The sequence below is a fragment of the Eschrichtius robustus genome, chromosome 11, assembly GCF_028021215.1.
Source record: "Eschrichtius robustus isolate mEscRob2 chromosome 11, mEscRob2.pri, whole genome shotgun sequence".
Classification (NCBI taxonomy): Eukaryota; Metazoa; Chordata; class Mammalia; order Artiodactyla; family Eschrichtiidae; genus Eschrichtius; species Eschrichtius robustus.
Window position 1 is genome coordinate 52779621 of NC_090834.1, and position 20543 is coordinate 52800163.

General features: G+C 37.7%; 1 protein-coding gene across 3 annotated transcripts in view; it reads left to right on the top strand.

The window, feature by feature from the left end:
* The window catches only part of PRCP (prolylcarboxypeptidase), a 70159-nt gene extending 50381 nt beyond the window's left edge, over window positions 1-19778 (top strand). For 2 of the 3 annotated variants that reach the window (XM_068556342.1, XM_068556341.1), the window contains exons 8-10: window positions 9613-9777; window positions 10718-10905; window positions 19031-19778. In XM_068556342.1, coding sequence (XP_068412443.1) covers window positions 9613-9777; window positions 10718-10905; window positions 19031-19247 — 570 coding nt within the window. In that variant the 3' untranslated portion in view covers window positions 19248-19778. The remainder of the gene's footprint in view (window positions 1-9612; window positions 9778-10717; window positions 10906-19030) is intronic. The other variant, XM_068556343.1, reaches the window with a different exon arrangement.
* Window positions 19779-20543: the final 765 nt, after the last annotated feature.

The following is a 20543-nucleotide window of genomic DNA, read 5'->3' on the forward strand; positions in this document are numbered from 1 at the left end:
ATTTAAGTATTTTTGGGAAAACTTTATTTACTCTTGGCTACTAAAATTCTTAATGGAATACAGTCTTCCCTCAGTATCCATGGCATCCTCAGGGGATTGGTTCCAGGAGCCCCTGTGTATACCAGAATCCATGGAAGCTCAAGTCCCTTATATAAAACGGTATAGTATAGTCAGTGGGCCTCTGTATCCATGGGTTTCCCATCCGTGAATTCAGTCAACCTCAGGTGGAAATGTCCATCCATGGATGCCAAACTTGTGGATATGGAGGGCTGACTATATATTTACTGAAAAAAATCCGTGTATAAATGGATCCACCCAGTTCAAACCTGTGTTTTTCAAGGGTCAGCTGTACATAGAGAAATGTAGAGAGTGTGTCTTTTATCTAGAGGATGATGCTTAGACTCACAGAATCTTTGAGTTAGAGAGGAAATACAGAAACACCTAAAATAACAAAATTCTCTTATTTTAAATATTTGTAAACAAATTTTAAGTGATATTTTTTCAGGTCTTCTCTCTATCATACTGGTAGAATTATAAACTGGTACTTCCTTTCTATAAGGCAGTTTGACATGATGTAGCAAAGGCCTTAAAAATGTTTATTTCCTTCAAACCAGTAATTCCTCTAAGAATTTATCTCAAGAAAACAAGGGTAGATAGGTAGATAGGTAGATAGATAGATAGATAGATAGATAGATTTAGCCCCAAGGATATTTATTGTAGCCTTACTTGCAATAGTAAAAGATTGGGAATGATTCAGATGACCAATTATAGAGTTTCTTCAACTATTCCTCAACTCCCCATCCTGATTGCTCCCCTCTGAATTTCCTCATGTTGGTCAGTGTCCTTATTAGAGTGTGGTGCTCAGAATTGGACACAGTACTCCAGGGGTGCTCTGACCTCACAGAGGACAGTGGGCCCAGGATTGCCCTTAATCTGGACATGGAATTTCTATCAGCAGAGGCCAAGTTTCTGACCAGGACGTTCTCTCTGTGTAAGTGGGGCTGCCAAAACCCAAGTATTGTCAGCTGGTGCCAGTCCCCAGCCATGCTTGTGTCTTTTAGGGAGTGACAGTAACTGCTGTTTGCAGAGATGGCTATTCATAGGGACTCCTTTTCTTTGCCTGACAGAGGCCCAGTGTTCTAGCTCTGAGAGGGGATCTGATGCCAGCATGTGAGTCACACTCACTTGTTACTGTTCTCTTCGAGAGTTTTAGGCCACTTGTTGCTGCACATCAGCACTCCCTTCTTCCCCTGCCCAGCTTGCACTGTCACCCAGCCTCATCTACCATGCTGTGCTTGAACATAATGCTCTTCTCTGCATTGCATGGGTCTACTCTGTAGTTTTGTGCTGCATTTTGAAAGAGCTAAGTCCAGTGGGGGTGTCCACATGCAGGAAAGAATGCTGATCAACTGTTGGCATTAGATAGTTTAATAAATTCCATGATTGGTTCTTGATTTCCATACATTCTTGAGTATTTCTAATTGGCATATTTCTCAGGAACATTTTCTGAGAAAAGGGCTATGCAATTAGGTATTTTTGACTTACCATGAATAATTGAGAGTTGTCAGAATAGTAAAACAATCTTTTGCCTTTTTTCTTCAACATGCATTTCCTTATTGCTTTAGGCTTGATAGGTTTTTGCAGCTTTCAGTTTAGTTCAGTTCTGTTTCTTTGTTTTTTTTTACATATAAATTTATTTATTTATTTTTAGCTGCGTTGGGTCTTTGTTGTTGCACGTGGGCTTTCTCTGGTTGCGGCGAGTGAGGGCTACTCTTTGTTGTGGTGCACGGGCTTCTCATTGCGGTGGCTTCTCTTGCTGCGGAGTATGGGCTCTAGGCGCATGGGCTTCAGTAGTTTTCACGCACGGGCTTAGTTGCTCTGCGGCATGGGGGATCTTCCCGGACCAGGGATCAAACCCGTGTCCCCTGCATTGGCAGGCAGATTCTTAACCACTGCACCACCAGGGAAGTCCCAGCATGGTTTTTTAAATTAAAAAAAAAAAAAATTTTTTTTTTTTAGATTCTACATATAAGAGAGATCATATAGTATTTGTCTTTCTCTGTCTGACTGATTTCACTTAGCATAATGCCCTTAAAGTCTACCCATGTTGTCACAAATGGCAAGATTTCATTCTTTTTTTATGGCTTAATAATATTCCATCGTATACATGTACCATACCTCTTTTATTCATTCATCCATTGATGAACATTTAGGTTGTTTCCATATCTTGGCCATTGTAAATAATGCTGCAGTGAACATGGAGATGCATATATCTTTTCGAATTAGTGTTTTTGTTTTCTTTGTGTAAATACCCAGAAGTGGAATTGCCAGATTATATGGCATTTCTAGTTTTAAGTTTTTGGGGAACCTCCATACTGTTTTCAAAGTGGTGTACCAATTTACATTCCTACCAGCAGTGCACAGGGTTCCCTTTTCTCCACATCCTCGCCAACACTTGTTATTTCTTGTCTTTTTGATAATAGCCATTCTAATAGATGTGAGGTGATATCTCATTGTACTCTTGATTTGCATTTTCCTTTTGATTAATGATGTAGAGCATCTTTTCATATACCTGTTGGCCATCTGTATGTCTTCTTTGGAAAACTGTCTATTCAGATCTTCTGCCCATTTTTTAATCGGATTTTTGTTTTTGCTGTTGAGTTGTATGAGTTCTTTATATATTTCGGATGTTAGCCCTTTATCAGATATATGATTTGCAGATATTTTCTCCCATTCAGTAGGTTGCCTTTTCATTTGTTGATGGTTTCCTTTGCTATGCAGGAGGCTTTTAGTTTGATGAAATCCTACTTGTTTATTTTTGCTTTTGTTGCTTTTGTTTTTGGTGTCAGATTAAAAAAAATCATTGCCAAGACCTATGTCAAGGAGCTTACCACCTATGTTTTCTTCTATGAGTTTTATGGTTTCAGGTCTTACATGGAAGTCATTCACTTTGAGTTAATTTTTGTGTCTGGTGTAAGATAGTCATCCAGTTTCATTATTTTGCATGTGGCTGTCCAATGTTCCCAACACTGTTTATTGAAGAGACTATCTTTTCCCCATTGTATATTCTTTTTTTAAAATTTATTTATTTATTTTTGGCTGCTTTGGGTCTTTGTTGCTGCACGTGGGCTGTCTCTAGTTGCGGTGAGCGGGGGCTACTCTTCGTTGCGGTGCGCAGGCTTCTCATTGTGGTGGCTTCTCTTGTTGCAGAGCACAGGCTCTAGGCGCCCAGGCTTCAGGAGTTGTGGCTCACGGGCTCTGGAGCACAGGCTCAGTAGTTGTGGCACACGGGCTTAGTTGGTCCACGGCATGTGGGAACTTCCCAGACCAGGGCTTGAACCCGTGTCCCCTGCATTGGCAGGCGGATTCTTAACCACTGCGCCACCAGGGAAGCCCCCCATTGTATATTCTTGACTTGTTTGTCATAAGTTAATTGACCATATATGCATGGGTTTATTTCTGGTCTCTCTATTCTGTTTCATTGATCTATGTGTCTGTTTTTATGCCAGTACCATATTGTTTTAATTAATACAGGTTTGTAATAAAGTTTGAAATCAGAGAGTGTGATGCCTTTACCATTGTTCTTTCTCAAGATTGCTTTGGCCATTTGGGGTCTTTTATGTTTCCACACAAATTTTAGAATTTTAAATTTTATTTCTGTGAAAAATGTCATTGGAATTTTGATAAGGATAGCATTGAATCTGTATATTGCTTTGCGTATAGATATTTTAACAATATTAATTCTTCCAATCCATGAGCATGAAATATATTTTCATTTATTTGTGTCTTCTTCAATTTTTTCATTAATGTCTTGTATTTTTTAACATACAGGTCTTTCATGTCTAAAATACCTCCTCCCAGGTATTTTATTCTTTTTGACGTAATTGTAAATGGGATTGTTTTCTTAATTTCTCTTTCTGATAGTTCATTATTAGTATATAGAAACACAGAAGATTTTTATATGTTGGTTTTGTTTCTTGCAACTTTACTGAATTCATTGATTTTTCTTAATAAATTCATTAATTTTTCTAACAGTTTGTTTTTGGCCACACCACATGGCTTGTGGGATCTTAGTTCCCTGACCAGAGATTGAACCCATGCCTCCTGCAGTGCAAGTGTGGAGTCCTAACCACTGGACTGCCAGGGAATTTCCTCTAACAGTTTTTTGATAGAGCCTTTATGGTTTTTTATATATAATATCATGTCATCTGCAAATAGAGGTAGTTTTACTTATTCCTTTCAGATTTAGATGCCTTTTATTTCTTTTTCTTACCTAATTGCTCTGGCTAGGACTTCCAATAGTATGTTGAATAAAAGTGGTGAGAGTGAGCATCCTTGTCTTGTTCCTGATCTTAGAGTAAAAGCTTTCAGCTTTTCACTGTGAGTATGATGTTTGCTCTGGGCTTGTCATATACAACCTTTATTATGTTGAAGTATGTCCACTCTATACCAGTTTGTTGAGAGTTTTTTTTTTTAATCATAAATAGATGTTGAATTTTGTCAAATACTTCTTTTGCATCTATTAAGATGATCATATGATTTTTATCCTTTATTTTGTTAATATGGTGGTTCACATTGACTGATTTGTTGATGTTGAACCATCCTTGCTTCCCTGGGTAAATCCTACTTGATCATGGTGTATGATCCTTTTAGTGTATCATTGAATTCGGTTTGCTAATATTTTGTTGAGGATTTTTGCATCTATGGTCATCAGGGAGATTGGCCTGTAATTTTCTTTTCTTGTGGCATTCTTATGTAGTTTTGGTATCAGGGTAATTCTGGCCTTGTAAAATGAACTTGGAAGTGTTCCCTCCTTTTCTATTTTTTGGGAAGAGTTTAGGAAGGATTGATATTAATTCTTCCTTGAATGTTGGTAGAATTCACCAGTGAAACCATCTGGTCCTAGACTTTTGTTTTTTTGAAGGTTTTTGTTTACTGATTCAATCTCCTTACTAGTATTCAGCCTGTTCGGATTTTCTGTTTCATCATTATTCAGTCTTTTTTTTTGGCTGTACTGCATGGCATGTGAGATCTTAATTCCCCAACCAGGGATTGAACCTGTATCCTCTGCAGTGGAAGCGTGGAGTCTTAACCCCTGGACCGCCAGGGATGTCCCCCATGATTCAGTCATGATAGGCTGCATGTTTCTAGGAATTTATGCATTTCTTCTAGGTTGTCGAATTTGATGACATGTAATTGTTTATGGTACTCTGTTGTGATCCTTTGTATTTCTGTGGTATCAGAAATACACAGGATCTGTAGTATCTGTAGTATCTCCTCTTTCATTTCTGATTTTATTTATTTGAGTTCTCTCTCTTTTTTTCTTGGTCACTCTGGCTAAAGATTTGCTAATTTTATTTTTCAAAATCCAGGTCTTAGTTTTATTAATTTTTTTTTTTCTATTGCCATGCTCCAGACTGCCAGTGTTTCCTGGAGGGGAGCTTTACATGTGTCTGGTGCCCTGGTTTTTATGTCTGGCGCCCCAGTTTTTGTGGCTCCCACCCAGGGGACACCCCTTGATCACCTGGCTCTGGTGGCTGGGGGCTGGAGCTTACACTCCTGAGTCCCATGGGACTGTGCTACTGGAGATATGGTTCTTGTCAGGCTGCCACCCTCAGGGCACTGCATAGACAGCAGACTGAGGTACACCCCCCAGTCTTTTTGTGAAGGAGACTTCTTTGCTTGTTTGGAGCTTCTGCCTGAGGGGCAGGCTTCAGGTTTAACACGTATTTAGTGGCCTGCAAAGCTGCTCTTAAGGAATGTAGGCCATGGATGCCACCTTGGTGCTTTCCCTCTGCCTTGCTTCAGCTTGCTGATATCACCTAGAAAAGAGCTTATACACTCATCTCGGAGCCCTGTTTTTTGTGACTGCCCAATGGACACTTCCAGATCACCTGACTCTGGTGGCCAACAGGGCTCATGCTTGCAGTCCCACAACACTGTATATATTTGCATACTTTTAAAAGCTGGTGCTTGAGGGTCTGGCTCCTAGTCATCCTGAATGAAAGAGCTAAGATCCTCCCTTTTGGGATGCTGACAGGTTTTGGCATGTCCTCAACTACTTGGAGTTATTAAAAATATAATAGGCTGCTTGGATAAGCACAAAGGTTTGAAAGACACCCAAGCGCTAAGGCAGGGTTGAACAACAAGGTTCATCTCCTATACGAGGCCACTCCTTCATGACTGGGAGAGGTGGTTGTTTCTACTATATGGAAACTAACACAGAGAGTCAAACAAAATGAAGAAATAGAGGAATATGTTCCAAATGAAAGAACAAGGTAAAACCTCAGAAAAAAATCTTAATGAGAGAGAGATTAATTTACCTGATAAAGAGTTCAAAGTAATGGTCATAAAGATGCTCACTGAACTAGGGAGAAGAATGGATGAACACAGAATTTCAGCAAAGAGATGGAAAATATAAAAAAAGTACCACGTAGAAGTCACAAAGCTGAAGAATACAATAACTGAAAAAAATTACACTGGAGTGGTTCAACAGCAGATTAGATGAAACAGAAGACAGGATCAGTCAACACAAAGACAGGGCAGTAGGACTTATGCAGTCAGAGCAGCAGAATGAAAAAAAAGTGAAAATAGCTTAAGGGACTTATAGACTAACATTTACATCAGGTGGTCTAACATTCACATCATAGGGTTCCCAGAAGGAGAAGAGAGAGAGAAAGTGGCAGAAATCTTATCTGAAGAAAGAATAGGTGAAAGCGTCTCTAATCTTCCAGATCCAGGAATCCCAGAGAGTTCCAAATAAGAGGAATCCAAACAGACCCATACCAAGACACAGTATAATTAAAATGTCAAAAGTTAAAGACAGGGAGAAAATGTTAAAAAACAGCAAGAAAAAGCAATTTGTTACATGCAAGGGAGCTCCCATAAGACTATGAGCAGATTTTTTAGCAGAAACTTCGCAGGCCAGAAGGGAAAGACACAGTATATAAGGTGCTGAAAGAAAAAACCTTTCAACTAAGAATACTGTACCTGGCAGTTATCATTCAGAGGTGAAGGAGAGATAGAGTTTACCAGACAAGCAAAAGCTAAAGGAGTTCATCACCACTAAACCAGCCTTATAAGAAATGTTAAAAGGGACTTCTTTAAACTGAAAAGAAAGGGCACTAAGTAGTAACAAGAACTCATATGAAAGAATAAATCTCACTGGAAAGGCAAATATATAGTAAAGATAGTGGATTAATTACTTACAAAGCTAGTATGAAGGCCAAAAAAATCAAAGGTAGTAAAAATAACTATGATTACAGTAACTTGTTAAGGATACACAAGAGAAAAAGATCTAGAATGTGACTTATAAATTGGGGGAATTATAAAATGGGGGAGTAATAATGTTGAGCTTTTCAATGGGATCAAACTTAAGTTGTTATCAACTTAAAATAGACTGTTATCGATATAAATTGTTATATGTAAGCCTCATGGTAACCACAAAACAAAAACTTGTAGTAAATATACAAAAGATAAAGAGAGAGGAATATAAACATACCACTAAAGAAAGTCATCAAGCCACAAAGGAAGAGAGCAAGAGAAAAAGAAAGAAAGGAGCTAGAGGAGCTACATAAACAGCCAAAAAACAATGAACAAAATGGCAATAAGCACATACATATTAATAATTACTTTAAATGTAAATGGACTGAATTCTCTAATCAACAGACATAGAGTGGTTGAATGAATAAAAAACCAAGACCCATCAATATGTTACCTATAAGAGACTCACTTTAGATGTAAGGACACAAACAGACTGAAAGTGAAGGGATGGAAAATGATATTCCATGCAAATGGAAACCAAAAGAAAGCTGGGGTAGCTATACTTAAATTAGACAAAATAGACTTTAAAATAAAGACTATAATGATACACAGAGAAGTGTGTTACATAATGATAAGGGAGTCAATTCAACAAGAAGATAAAACATTTGTAAATATTTATGTGCCCAATATAGGAGAACCTAAATATGTAAAGCAGATATTAACAGACCTAAAGGGAGAAATAGGCAGCAGTACATGAACAGTAGGGGACTTTAATACCCCACTAATGTCAATAGATAGATTATCCAGGCAGAAAATCAATAAGGAAACATTGGTTTTAAACAGCACATTAGACTAGATGAACTTAACAGATATTTATAGAACATTCTATCTCAAAGCAACAGAATATACATTCTTCTCAAGTGTACATAGAACATTTTCTAAGATAGATCAAATGTTAGGCCACAAACAAGTCTTAGTAAATTTAAGAGGATTGAAATCATATGAAGCATCATTTCCAACCACAGTGGTATGAATCTAGAAATAAATTACACAAAGAAAACTGGAAAATTCACAAATATTTGGAGATAAAGCAACATGCTATTGGACAACCAATGGGTCAAAGAAGAAATTAAAAGAGAAATTTAAAAAATACCTTGAGACAAATGAAAATGGAAATGTAACATACCAAAATTTATGGGATGCAGCAAAAGCACTTCTGGGAGGGAAGTTCATAGTGATAAATGCCTACCTCAAGAAACAAGAAAAGTCTCAAATAAACAATCTAAATTTACACCTCAAGGAACTAGAAAAAGAACAAGTGAAGCTCCAAGTCAGTAGAAGGAAAGAAAGAAAGATTAGAGCAGAAATAAATGAAATATAGACTGTATACTTCAGCTTTAACATCACTATCTAGAGTTCAATATTTGTTTATAATGTTTTTGAGGTAAAATTTACATACAAATCGTGTGTTGTTTGTTGTATAATCCAGACCCCTATGATGATAAGAAATATTTTCATAACCTTGGAATTTCCCCATGTCCCTGACTAGTCAGTCCTGCCTTCGCTCCCAACCCCAAGTATTACCTGTGACTTTTAGCTCTGATTATAGTCAAGTGTTAGGAGTATTTTGAACTGGGGAGCTGCCTGATATGCTTCTTATAATGTTACAGATGTAGGAGCTTGGTGTAGTTTTTCCAAAAGAAATTTCATAAATTTTGCATTTTCATAAAAATATAGTCATTCATTCAGCAAACATTTAGCTGCCAGATGCCTTGCTAAGTGCCAAGGGAGACATTCTGGAATCAAATGAGTGCGGTATCAGCTCTGATAGAAATAGGCGCAGGATGAGGAGGCACAAAGAAGGGAGTGATTTAGTTCTCCCTGACTTGAGGGCATAGGCAACAATGGCCTCGTAGAGGAGGTGACACTTGAGCTGCGTTGAGGAAGATGAGTTGGTGTTTGCCAGGCAATAGTGGCGTGGGAGAGTGGGAAAAGGGCATTTCAGTGTGAGCGAAGGCAGTGAGGAGGGAAAGAAGTTGGTGTGGTGGGAATGGTTTTGCTAGGCTGGAGCAAAGGCTGCAGAAGATAAACCTAGAGTGGTAAGTGGGGAGGACTTTGCATACCATGCAAATGACTTTGGTTTATTTCTATAGTTTGGGGAGTAATTTGAAAGGTTTATTCATTTATGAAGGTGGTTATATGCAATAGATAGAAATTGTCAGGCAATGCCGTTAGATGCTTAAGATTGTTTTATGATCAAATCAAACTCATATTTCTTCTTTGTTTTATTAAACTGTAATTTTATATTTATATTCGACTCTTCTCCCTTTTATCTCTCTAAAATGACAGGTAGTGTGCCAGTATTTGAAAAATCCCAATGTATCTGATACATGGCTGCTGCAGAATATTTTCCAAGCTCTTAATGTATATTACAATTATTCGGGCCAGGCGAGATGCCTGAATATATCAGAGACAGCAACCAGCAGTCTGGGAGCCCTGGGTTGGAGCTATCAGGTAAGTGTGTATATTTCCCCAAGTGGAACTTACTTTTCACTGATATGGTTGTGCTATAGCAGAGAATTTGCAGGATTTTGTCACCTGGATCCAAATCTGAGCTCTGTTACCTTGTGCTTTGAGACTGTGGATAAGTTTCCTCATTCATATATTCATTAAAAACCAATTCCATTTTTTAAAAAATTTATTTTACTGAAGTAAAGTTGATTTACAATCTGTTAATTTCTGCTGTACAGCAAATTGACTCAATTATACATATATATATATTCTTTTTCATATTCTTTCCCATTATGGTTTGTCACAGGATATTGAATATAGTTCCCTGTGCTATAGAGTAGGACCTCATTGTTTATCTGTCTTATATATACTAGTTTAGTTTGGTATATAATCATCACAGAATATATTCTGAGTACTTAACACAAGTCAGGCACTTTTCTAGGCTCCAAAGACACAAAGGTAAATGAGATACGATCTAATCATCAAATATAGCTTGGTGGAAATGATAGGTAACTAAACTAATGTTACAGTAGATCTTGGTAAGTCCTATAAAGGTAGCATTTTATGGACACAGAAAAGAAGGGGGAGTCTAACTTGATTCTGTCTGAGCCTCCATTCGTTCCTTCATCTGTACAATGAGACTAGTAATAATAATAGTAATGCTTTTCCTCCAGAGTTGTTTTGAGGATTAAATATGATAATAGATGTGAAATGAAGCAGTTTGCAAAGAAGGAATGTATAGCCACAACTTCTGTGACTTCTCAGCTGCGCCTGTCCAGGAATAATGAGAGGTAGTATGGCATAAAGAACAGGGGCTCTGAAGCCAGACTGCCTGAGTTCAAACCCTGGCTTTACTGCTTACAAGCTGTATGACCTTGGACAATTTATTTAACATTTTATGCCTCATCTTCTCACTGGAATCTCTCCTGGTTTGCTTTTTCAGACCTGCACAGAAATGGTCATGCCCTTCTGTTCTAATGGTATTGATGACATGTTCGAACCTCACTCGTGGAACTTTAAGGAATTTTCTGATGACTGTTTTAAACAGTGGGGTGTGAAACCAAGGCCCTCTTGGATCCCTACTATGTATGGAGGCAAAAACATCAGTTCACACACGAACATCATTTTCAGGTGAATTTTTGCTGATCCAAAGAAAACTTTGGTTGACGGAGACATTTTTAGAATAGCTGAGAAAAGAGAACCAGGAAAATGCTGCAGTTACAATGATATAGAATACAGCAGTGGTATCCATCATGTTTTTCTACTCCTTGAAAGACAGAGGATGCTGAGAGGTGATATGAATTTTTGCTCTATTGCCAGTATGCTTAAAGGCTTAAAAACAACAGCAACAAAGTTAAAATATTAAAAAAATACTCTCCAACACAAAATGAAGCATCATCTGTTCTCAATTTGTGTTACTATTGTTATCAATGATAATAAAAAATTTTAATATATATTTAACAAACACTTTTGAAGTGCCCACTCTGTTCTGTCCCAGGCACTGTATGAGGCACTTTAAATGAATTACTTAATTCAATTCTCACAACAAGCCTTGGAAGCAGTTTTTATAGTCCCTTTTTTACTGAGGAGAAAAGTGAAGGTCACTGTGAGCAGTCACTTGCCAAAACTCATCCAGCTTTGTTTTAGTTACCAAGTGATAAAGTCAGTTTTCAACCTTGGCGTGTCTGACTACAAAACCCGTGTTTGTTCTTCTGTTACACTGCTGCACTAGTAGTGTCATATTTGGTATTGGTTCACGTTGGAGTTAATTGAGTAGACTCTATGTGTCTGATTGCGACTTCAAAATTGCCATGTTTTGGCTTGAATATTAGGCTGTTAGTTATTAAAGTAGCAACCATTTAATTAAAAAATTTCCCCAAATCTATATGGAGATAGTAGAGAGATACCCATACATATCCCTTAACCTGGACCTATTGTTTAAACTGTAAATGTCATTCTTTTATAAACTCTTCTAAACAGAGTCACTTTTGACCTTCTAGACATGGCCAATAGCTTTTAGGAGTGAGGAATGCTGTTTTGACTGAAGGATCACTCTCTGGGTTTAGGCCAGTGGCACTGCCCATTTTGCAAAAGAGCCTCTTTCTTATTGGGTTCATGCTATTTTCTCACTCAGTAGGGTACCTGCCCACCCTATATGGAAAACTTAAAGATTCTTTTTAATTTCCTGAAATTGTTTTCCTTGTCCTCAATAGGAGTCTTCAAAACTATACTTTTCGTCTCAGCCTTATGAAGTGACAGTTGAGCAAATAAGGATATTTAGGGTATTTAAGGAAACTGCCAAGTTAGGATGTTTGAAATCAGGAAAACATGAAAGGACTGAGAGAACTGAAAAAGGCTCAAGTATAAGCCTTGGGTGTCCAAGGTCATCTTCGTTGCCTCAGAGGAGGAAGTACTTTGTCATGTTCTTGTTTTTCTTTAGGAGCTTACCTCCATGTAGTATTTATATGGATTTCTCTAGCATGCTGATGCTGTAAAGCTCAAAGCTGAAGTTCAAGTTGAATTGTTAAGTGGAGTCTTTAAATCCTTGTATAAAGGTTTTAATATTTGAGTTTTCGTCAAATACATTATCCTTTTTTATTGGCTTCAACCATTACAGATGAGTATTTTAGTGATCCATTTGTCCTTTTATACTATTTTCCTCAGGGTATCAAAATAACAATCGTCATTGTCATCATCATCATCATCATCATCGGGGGAAAGGATAGATTTTGTGAAAAAAGGTTGAGGAGTAGAACTGAAGCCAGTAGGTGGAAATTATGGCTCAGTGTTAAAAACTTCTAGCTCAGTGTAAGAAAGGACTTCCTAACAGAGTTGTGCAAAGGCAGAATGAGCTGTCTTAAATTACTTAAGCTCTTTGACCCTCAGTTTTCTCTTCTGTAAAATCACCCACAGAGTTGTTGTGATGCTTAAAAAATTTAACCCAGTGAAGTACTTGGCCCGGACCTAGCAAATATATATGCTCAAAAAATGTACGTTGAATGAATAAATGGAAGTATACTCTCAGCCTGTACTTTACCTTCTAGCCAACAGGGGACTATTTGTCCCTGAATGTCCTTTCCTTCCTCTTTTTTCTTTTTCCTAAGGCTCGGGCATCCTTCAAGAAACCTTCCCTGACACCTCCAGGGAGGTTAGGTTTCCCCCCCACACTTAGCTCCACTAAGGCCTGTGACTGTCCCTTAGCGCCCTGTGTGGAAATTATCTATGTGTGTTTCTATCTGCCCCATGAGACTGTAAACTTCTCAATGACAGAGACTTCGTCTTAATCATCTCTGTGCCTTTAGCACCTGCTACAGTGACTGGCACATAGTGGATGCCTAATATGTTTGATAAGGATGAGGAATGATATAAAGCTCAGAAAGGCTTCAGAGGCATGTGAAAGTTTAAAGGCAGAACTATATGAAAATGCTGGTTTATCTTTCTGCAGTGGCAAGTCTACTTTTAAAAAGAAATCTTTTCCCATATGCTGCTAGGTGTGAAGAATTCAATGTAAAACTTAAGTTATTTAAAAATTCAAAATTCTACTGCTTTTCTGAAGAAAGCACATTCTGAAAGTAAAAGAGCAGCTTTAGGTGTCTCTGTTCTGTCTACTTAGTGGCTATCAGCTAGAAAACATTACTGGTTGATGAGTAAGAAAATGTCCGAGGAACCATGTGGAAAGTGTATTTTATGTTCATGCTTCTCTCAAGTCACCTCACACAAATCCAACTGTGACTGCTTTTCTGGTTAGAAAATTCAGTCTGTTTTTAATTGTTGGATTAGAGATTTGCCAGTTAAGAGCTTGGGCTTTGAAGTCAGGGAGACCTGGGTGCCATTCTGCTTCTACCCTGAATTAGCTGCGTGGCCTCAGGCAAATTGCCAATTTATATGAGTTAGAAATAATGACTACCTGCCAGAGTTACTTCGAGGAGTAGATAGATTATCATAGAAGTGAGCACTGTGAGGGCAGAGGTTTTGTCTGTTCACGGTTAAGTCACCTGTACCCAGTCAGTACCTGACACATAGTAGGCACTCAGTAAATGTGTTGAATGAATGAGGATTTAATAGTAGCTATTAATAGTTCCATTTCAGCAATTTTCTTATTCCACAGTGGTTTTGTTGGAAGGATTTATTTTTTCCCCAACTCCAGTTGGTAAGAAATTATCTTACCAATGGTCATTTTCAGTTATTTAAATAGAAATCCAAAAAGGAGTCTCTGAGAAGCTGGTTAGTTTAACATCATTTCTCAGGCAAATTAATTGTTGCCAGCAATTAAGTGAGGCTCACTGTTGGGAATTTTATCCAGGCATCTAGATTCTCTCACGAAAGCCAGTATTTTTTTTTTCCTGTAAATTTCCCAGTGACTGGTTTAGCTTTCACATGTCTAGGACCAAGAAATTCAAGTCCATGGGCATCTTAGGTCTCTCAGCAACTCCAAACACTGTTGCTAAGCCACTAGGCTGATTCAGATGACCTTTTAAATCAAATGCAGTTTGCTTATTATGTGGCTGTTGGGATAGCTTTTTTGTTTTGCAAATAATGGAGAGTTTCCTATCTGGGTTGGTCCTGTCAAATTGCAATAATGATAAAGGCCATTTGTTCACTTAAGAGAATCCAACGCCTTGTGTAGTTTACTTTAAAAATTTATCACATAGTTGAAAACTAAGGCTCCTATTTTGCATGTGAGTTTTTCCTCTTGTTTTTAACAAAACCAAAAAAAAAAAAGTACATTTTTGGAGTGATTTTTTTTCCCCCAAGAATGATGTTGTTAAGTTGCAATTGAATTAATTTTTTTAAGATGAAAAATGTGGTTAAAAGTGTGGTGAGGGTAGAACAGGGGTTTTAAACTTATATTTCAAACACACATGTATTTAATGTACCTAAATGCTTATTTCTTTTTTAATTTGTACATTTACCTAGAAAATTGATTGCATTAGTTTTCTGACCAAATTTCTGTGAGAAATGCTATCGCGTCCCTTTTCATTATTCATTTACCTCTCAGAAGTATTAACACTTCTTATGCTTGTAGAATATGATAATAACTATAATAATGCTACACATTCATGTAGTGTTTTATAGTTTATACCTTATTTGCACATATATTATTCAACTTGGGCCTCACAATATCTCTGTGAGTGAGGGGCATTATCTTTAAAAAAATTTTTTTTTTGGTAATACACATGAGAATTGAGGTTCAGAGGGGTCAGGTGACTTACCCAAAGTCATGTGGCTTACTAGGGTATAAAACTTAGATCTGCTGACTTAGTTCATTGTTTCTTGCCAGTATTACACATAGCTGAAGGTCAGTCTCTATATATTTATATGAACCACTTATGTGAACTCTGCTTTCCCATATAAAAAGTACTGAAGTGATTTACATGTTCCTAAACTTGCATGCGTGTATTTATAGATCTCTTTTGTGTAGGGCATCTGATGTAAGGCTACAAATAACTAGATACATTCTTTTTTCATTCATTCAATAAATATTTGTATGGCTCCTACTGTGTGCCAGGTGCTGAAGATACAGTAATGAAACAGACAAAAAGCCCTGCCCTTGGAGAGTTCTAGTTTGAGAGATGGATAATGAACAAGATAGCACTTATAAGCATGTTAGAAGGAGATAAGTGCTAAGGGGAAAAAATAAATAAGGGGAAGAGGGTTATGAAATGTTGGTGGTGGGTGGGGAGAAGTTTGAAGCTTTAGATGATGTGACTAAGGAAGACCTCACCAAGGGTGACTTTTGAATAGTGATGTGGAGGAAGGAGCTCGGTGGGGTAAGGATACTCCAAGCAGAGAGGTAAGCAGAGGCAAAGGCCTTGACAGGTAAATGTCCCAGCATGTTCTCCTCCAGGTACAGTGAGAAGGTCACTGTGGCTGGAGTGGAGTTAAGGAGGGAGAGAGTAGCAGGAGATGAAATCAGAGAGGCAGCAGAGGGCCCAGATCATTTAGAGACTTGTAGGTCCTGCATGTTTGGTTTTTACTCTGAATGAAATGGGAACACTTGGAGTGTTTTAAGCAGAGGAGTGACATAACCTGATTCAGAGTTTAACAGCATCAAGTTGGCTGCTGTATTGATATTAGATTGCAGGGAGACAAGAGTAGAAGCAGGAAGATCAGTTAAAAGGCTATTCAGGCTAGAGATAACGGTGACTTAGACCAGAGCAGTGGCAGTGGGGTGGTGAGAAGAGTTCAAATTCTGGATATATTTGAATTTATAGCTGACAGGATTTGTCGACAGATTAGGTATGAAAGAGAGATTAAAAGGTAACAAGTTTTTGGCCCAGCAACTGGAAAGATAAGGTTGCCATTGACAGAGATTGGGAAGATAGTGGCAGGGCTGGTTGGGAGTTGGAGAGTATCAAGAGCTCTGTTTTGGACCTGAAAGCTCGAGATGTCTCGTTAGACTGCCATGTAAAAATGTCAAGTATATAATTGAATATTGGTCCTGAGGTTTAGGGGAAAGGTCCTGGCTAAAGATATTATTTGACAGTCATTTGTGTATAGATCGTACTTATAGATGAGAGGGTTTTTCTTAAATGATTATGCAAATTATGGAAATAATTTCATATGTCTGATAATATGACCTTGAAGATTTGTTATTTCAGGCTTCGTAACAATATCAGCAAAATAGAATGTGCATTAAACAAATGTCAGAACACACGTTAAAATGTTCTGTAAGCGATTTCAAGTGATTTATAGATAGACCTACCAAGAGGTGCTGTACGGGGAAAAGTGACCTAATACCTACCATGGGCCAGGTACTTAAATCCAGGTATTTCAGCCCCTGTTATATCCTGAGGAATCTAAGCTTCCATGAGATTAGGAAGATGAGAGGCAGACCTGGGACTGGAACCCAGGTGTGTCTGATCCCGAAGTTGTGCTCTTCTTACTCTGCACCACACAAGCCAAGATGGTATGTGCTGTTGATTTCCAACAGCAGTCATGTGTCCATGAAATGCAATGTAGTATAAATTGAGCGTTGGAATAGGGTTACAAGATCTGAGTTTGTATCTCAGAGGCTTGATTTGAGTAAGCCTTCTAACTTCACTAGGCATTAGTTTTCTCATCTATAAGAGTTGTAATTAAACCTACCTCACATGGTTGGTATAATGTGAGGTCAAATATGAAAGGCTTTGTAAACTTTAAACCAGTCAGAAATTGACAAACTGATCTTAAAATTCATCTAAAAATGCAAGGGACCCAAAATAGCTAAATCAATCTTGAAAAGGAAGAACAAATTTGAAGAACTCATACTTCCTGATTTCAAACTTCGTATAAAGCTTCTGTAATCAATACAGTGTGATACTGGCATAAACATAAACATATAGATCAGTGGAAGAGAATTGACCGTCCAGAAGTCAGCCCTTATCTGTGTGGTTAATTGATTTTTGGCAAGAATGCTAAGACAATTCATTGAGGAAAGAATAGTTTTTTTCAAGAAATGATGCTGGGAAAACTGGATATTCACAGGCAAAAGAATAAAGCTGGATCCCTATTTCATACTATACAAAAACATTAACTCAAAATGGATCAAATGATTTAATTGATAATTCAATTTAAAAATGAGCAAGGACCTGAGTAGACATTTTTTTCAAAAAAGATATACAAATGGCCAATCAGCACATGAAAAAAATTCTCAATACCATCAGTTATTTGGGAAATGCAAATCAAGACCACAATGAGATTCCATTTCACACCCACATAGGATGACTATAATCAAAAAGACACATAATAAATGTTGGTGAGGATACAGAGAATTTAGAACCCTCAGATGTTGTTTATGGGAGTATAAAATGCACTCACTTTGGAAAACAGTTTGGCAGTTCATCAAAAGGTTAAGTCATTATATATCCCAGAAATTCCATTCCTAGTTATATACTCAAAAGAAATGAAAATATTCATCCATGTAAAAACTTGTACACAAATGTTCATAGGAGTAATATTCATAATAGCCAAAAAGTGGAAACAACACAAATGTGCATCTGATGAATGGATAAATAAATGTGGCGTATTCATATACAATAGAACATTTTTGGCAATAAAAAGGAAAAATGTACTGATACATGCTACAACATGGATGAAACGAAAATATGTCAAAGTGAAAGCAGCCAATCACAAAAAACAACCATTATATAATTCCATTTATATGAGATGTCCAGAATAGGCAAATCTATAGAGATAGAAAGTAGATTAGTGGTTGCCTGGGGCTGACAGCGAGGGGAAGTAGTAGAGGGGAATTGACTGCCAGTGAGTATAGGTTTCTTTTGGGGGTGATAAAAATGTTCTAAAATTGATCGTGATGATGGTTGCACATCTCTGAATATACTAAAAACCATTGAATTTGTACGATATAAGTGTCCATTTTGTGGGAGATGAATTATATCTCAACAAAGCTGTTAACAAATACTATTAGGGATGCTGTCTGTGTTTGTATTGGCTTTTTTTTCAGCTAAACTAAGTATCCTGTTTCAATGACTGATCCTGTTTACATCATTCTGAAATGTGTTGTGTGCACCAGCCAGGACTAATAACCTAATAGCGTTTCCTTAATTTTAAAGCTAATGTAAAATGAGTATCTTGAGTAATGCCCAAAAGTTCTGATTCTAGATTCAGAGCAGTTTTTTCAGTCCTACCACCCTATTTCCCAAAGTACTATACTAAGAGGGAAATTTTTTTAAAAAAATGAAGGTTTGTTTTTTTTTTTTTAAAAGAGCCAAGAGATAATTAGCATTTTTAAATATGGAAATTTTTCTTTATCACTTTGGTATTTGGGTCTTAGGAAAGAAGGAGACTGGCTTTAATTGAGGGACTCCTATGTGCCTGACACTTATTAAACATATCCACATGTAGCATCTGATTTAACCCTTGAAGCGACCTTAGGAGGTAGGCCTTGTTAACTCTACTTTACAGATAAGGAGACTGAGTCAGGTAACTTGTGTAAGGTCATACAGCTTTTGAGTGATGAAGCCAGGATTGGAGTTCAGTCTTCTAAATTCCAAGTCCCAGTACAATCTAGGTTGATTCATGGGGCATCAGGTTCAGTCTTCTCTGGTCCTATTTCTATACCTGCTTGCAGAAATATTGTCAAACTCCAGGATAAAGCACCTTTCTATATGACAGATTAAATCCTCAGATCAAATCCCCCAGGTTATAAGCTTATAATTTTAGGTGTTATGCATATGGTAGGTTTCTCCTATCTTATATTTGTGTAGATATAAAAAACTAATAATCTTTTTTTTTTTTTCTTTCCCTCACTTAGCAATGGTGAACTAGACCCCTGGTCAGGAGGTGGAGTAACTAAGGATATTACAGACACCTTACTTGCGATCGTCATCCCAGAGGGAGCGCATCATCTAGATCTCCGAGCCAACAATGCCTTTGATCCCGTCACTGTGCTATTAGCCCGCTCCTTGGAAGTTAGACACATGAAGCAGTGGATCAAAGATTTCTATGCAAGTCTGAGAAAGATGCACTGAGTAACGTTCGATCATTTTCAGTTTCTTCTTTTAAGTTCATTCCACCCACATTTCCATTCACTTTGGTTTTCTGTACATAATTACTTTCCCTTGTTTATTAGATTTGGTGTGGCAAAGGTTGAGATAGAAGAGAACGTGATGGTGGTGATAGCAGCCATCCAATGACCTGAGTCCTTGCCATCTTTGTGCCACCTCCAGGAAGAATCTCTTCATGACAGCTTTCCCACACCATCGGTGGCCTTGATAACTGGAGCAGAGTATTGACTGCCTTTCACAAGAGGGGGAGTCACTTCCTTGGTTTCTCTGAAAGCAGGGATTTATTGGTTTCGAAGTTGAAGTCTCTTTGGCCCATTTGTCACTCGCCCCTCCTCTACTTTCCCAAAAGGAAAAGCAGAAGATGGATAAAAATGATGTAATTGCAGCTGGTAGGAAGGCTATCCAGTGCCAAACCAGGAAATGGGAGCCATTTCTTTTGTGCTTGATTTAATGACTTTGAACTGTGCTGTAAATAAAGAATAGGGCTGGACCTTATACCTGTGTGTTGCTTCTGAAGCTCACTCCAGCTGTTGGGAATGCTGTGTGCACTGGGCTTGGCTGTTTTTGGAAAGTCCTTTAATTTTCTCTCTTCTATTTGGCAGCTTTTCTTAGTTCTGGGATATTTGCCACCATGGTACTGCCAGTAAGAAATCTGGCCTTTTTCTGCTCCATTTCTCTTTGTTTCTGAGGTCAGTTTTGTGGTAGTTTGGTTAGGTTTTGCCAGTTTAGGAAAATGACTCTGTTTTCCTTTTCTTTTTACATCTGAGCAAGTTATATTCTGTGGTTACTGATGATACTTCAGTAAGAAGCCTTTAAAAACTGATGAATCAGCTATTCAGAAGGTAGAATATAGTTATGTTCAGCATTTTGGTTTTTAGATTTTATTTTCTGGTGATTGGTATACTGTCATTAAAGCCAGAAGTGTCAGGACACTAAGAGGCAGGTGCACAAGAACTTTTCTGTATGGCTTCCAAAAGACAAGCTGACTAATTCATGCAGGCAGCATATTTGACATTAATAAATGGCTGAGCCGTTCCTATTTCCAAGGGGTTGGCTTCTTTCAAGCAGTTCTTACACTGAGACCTTTCTTCAGAAGAGCTTTTCTAGGATAACAAATAGGGTTGGATCAAAACCTTTCAGGGACAGAGAGAGAGACTAACAGTTTCTACTCTGTTGAAAGATTTCTCTTCCCTTGTTTGCTTTTATTTTCTCTCAGTTCTTTTTTCTTCACTCTGCCTTGGGAACATTTTCTGCTTTTTA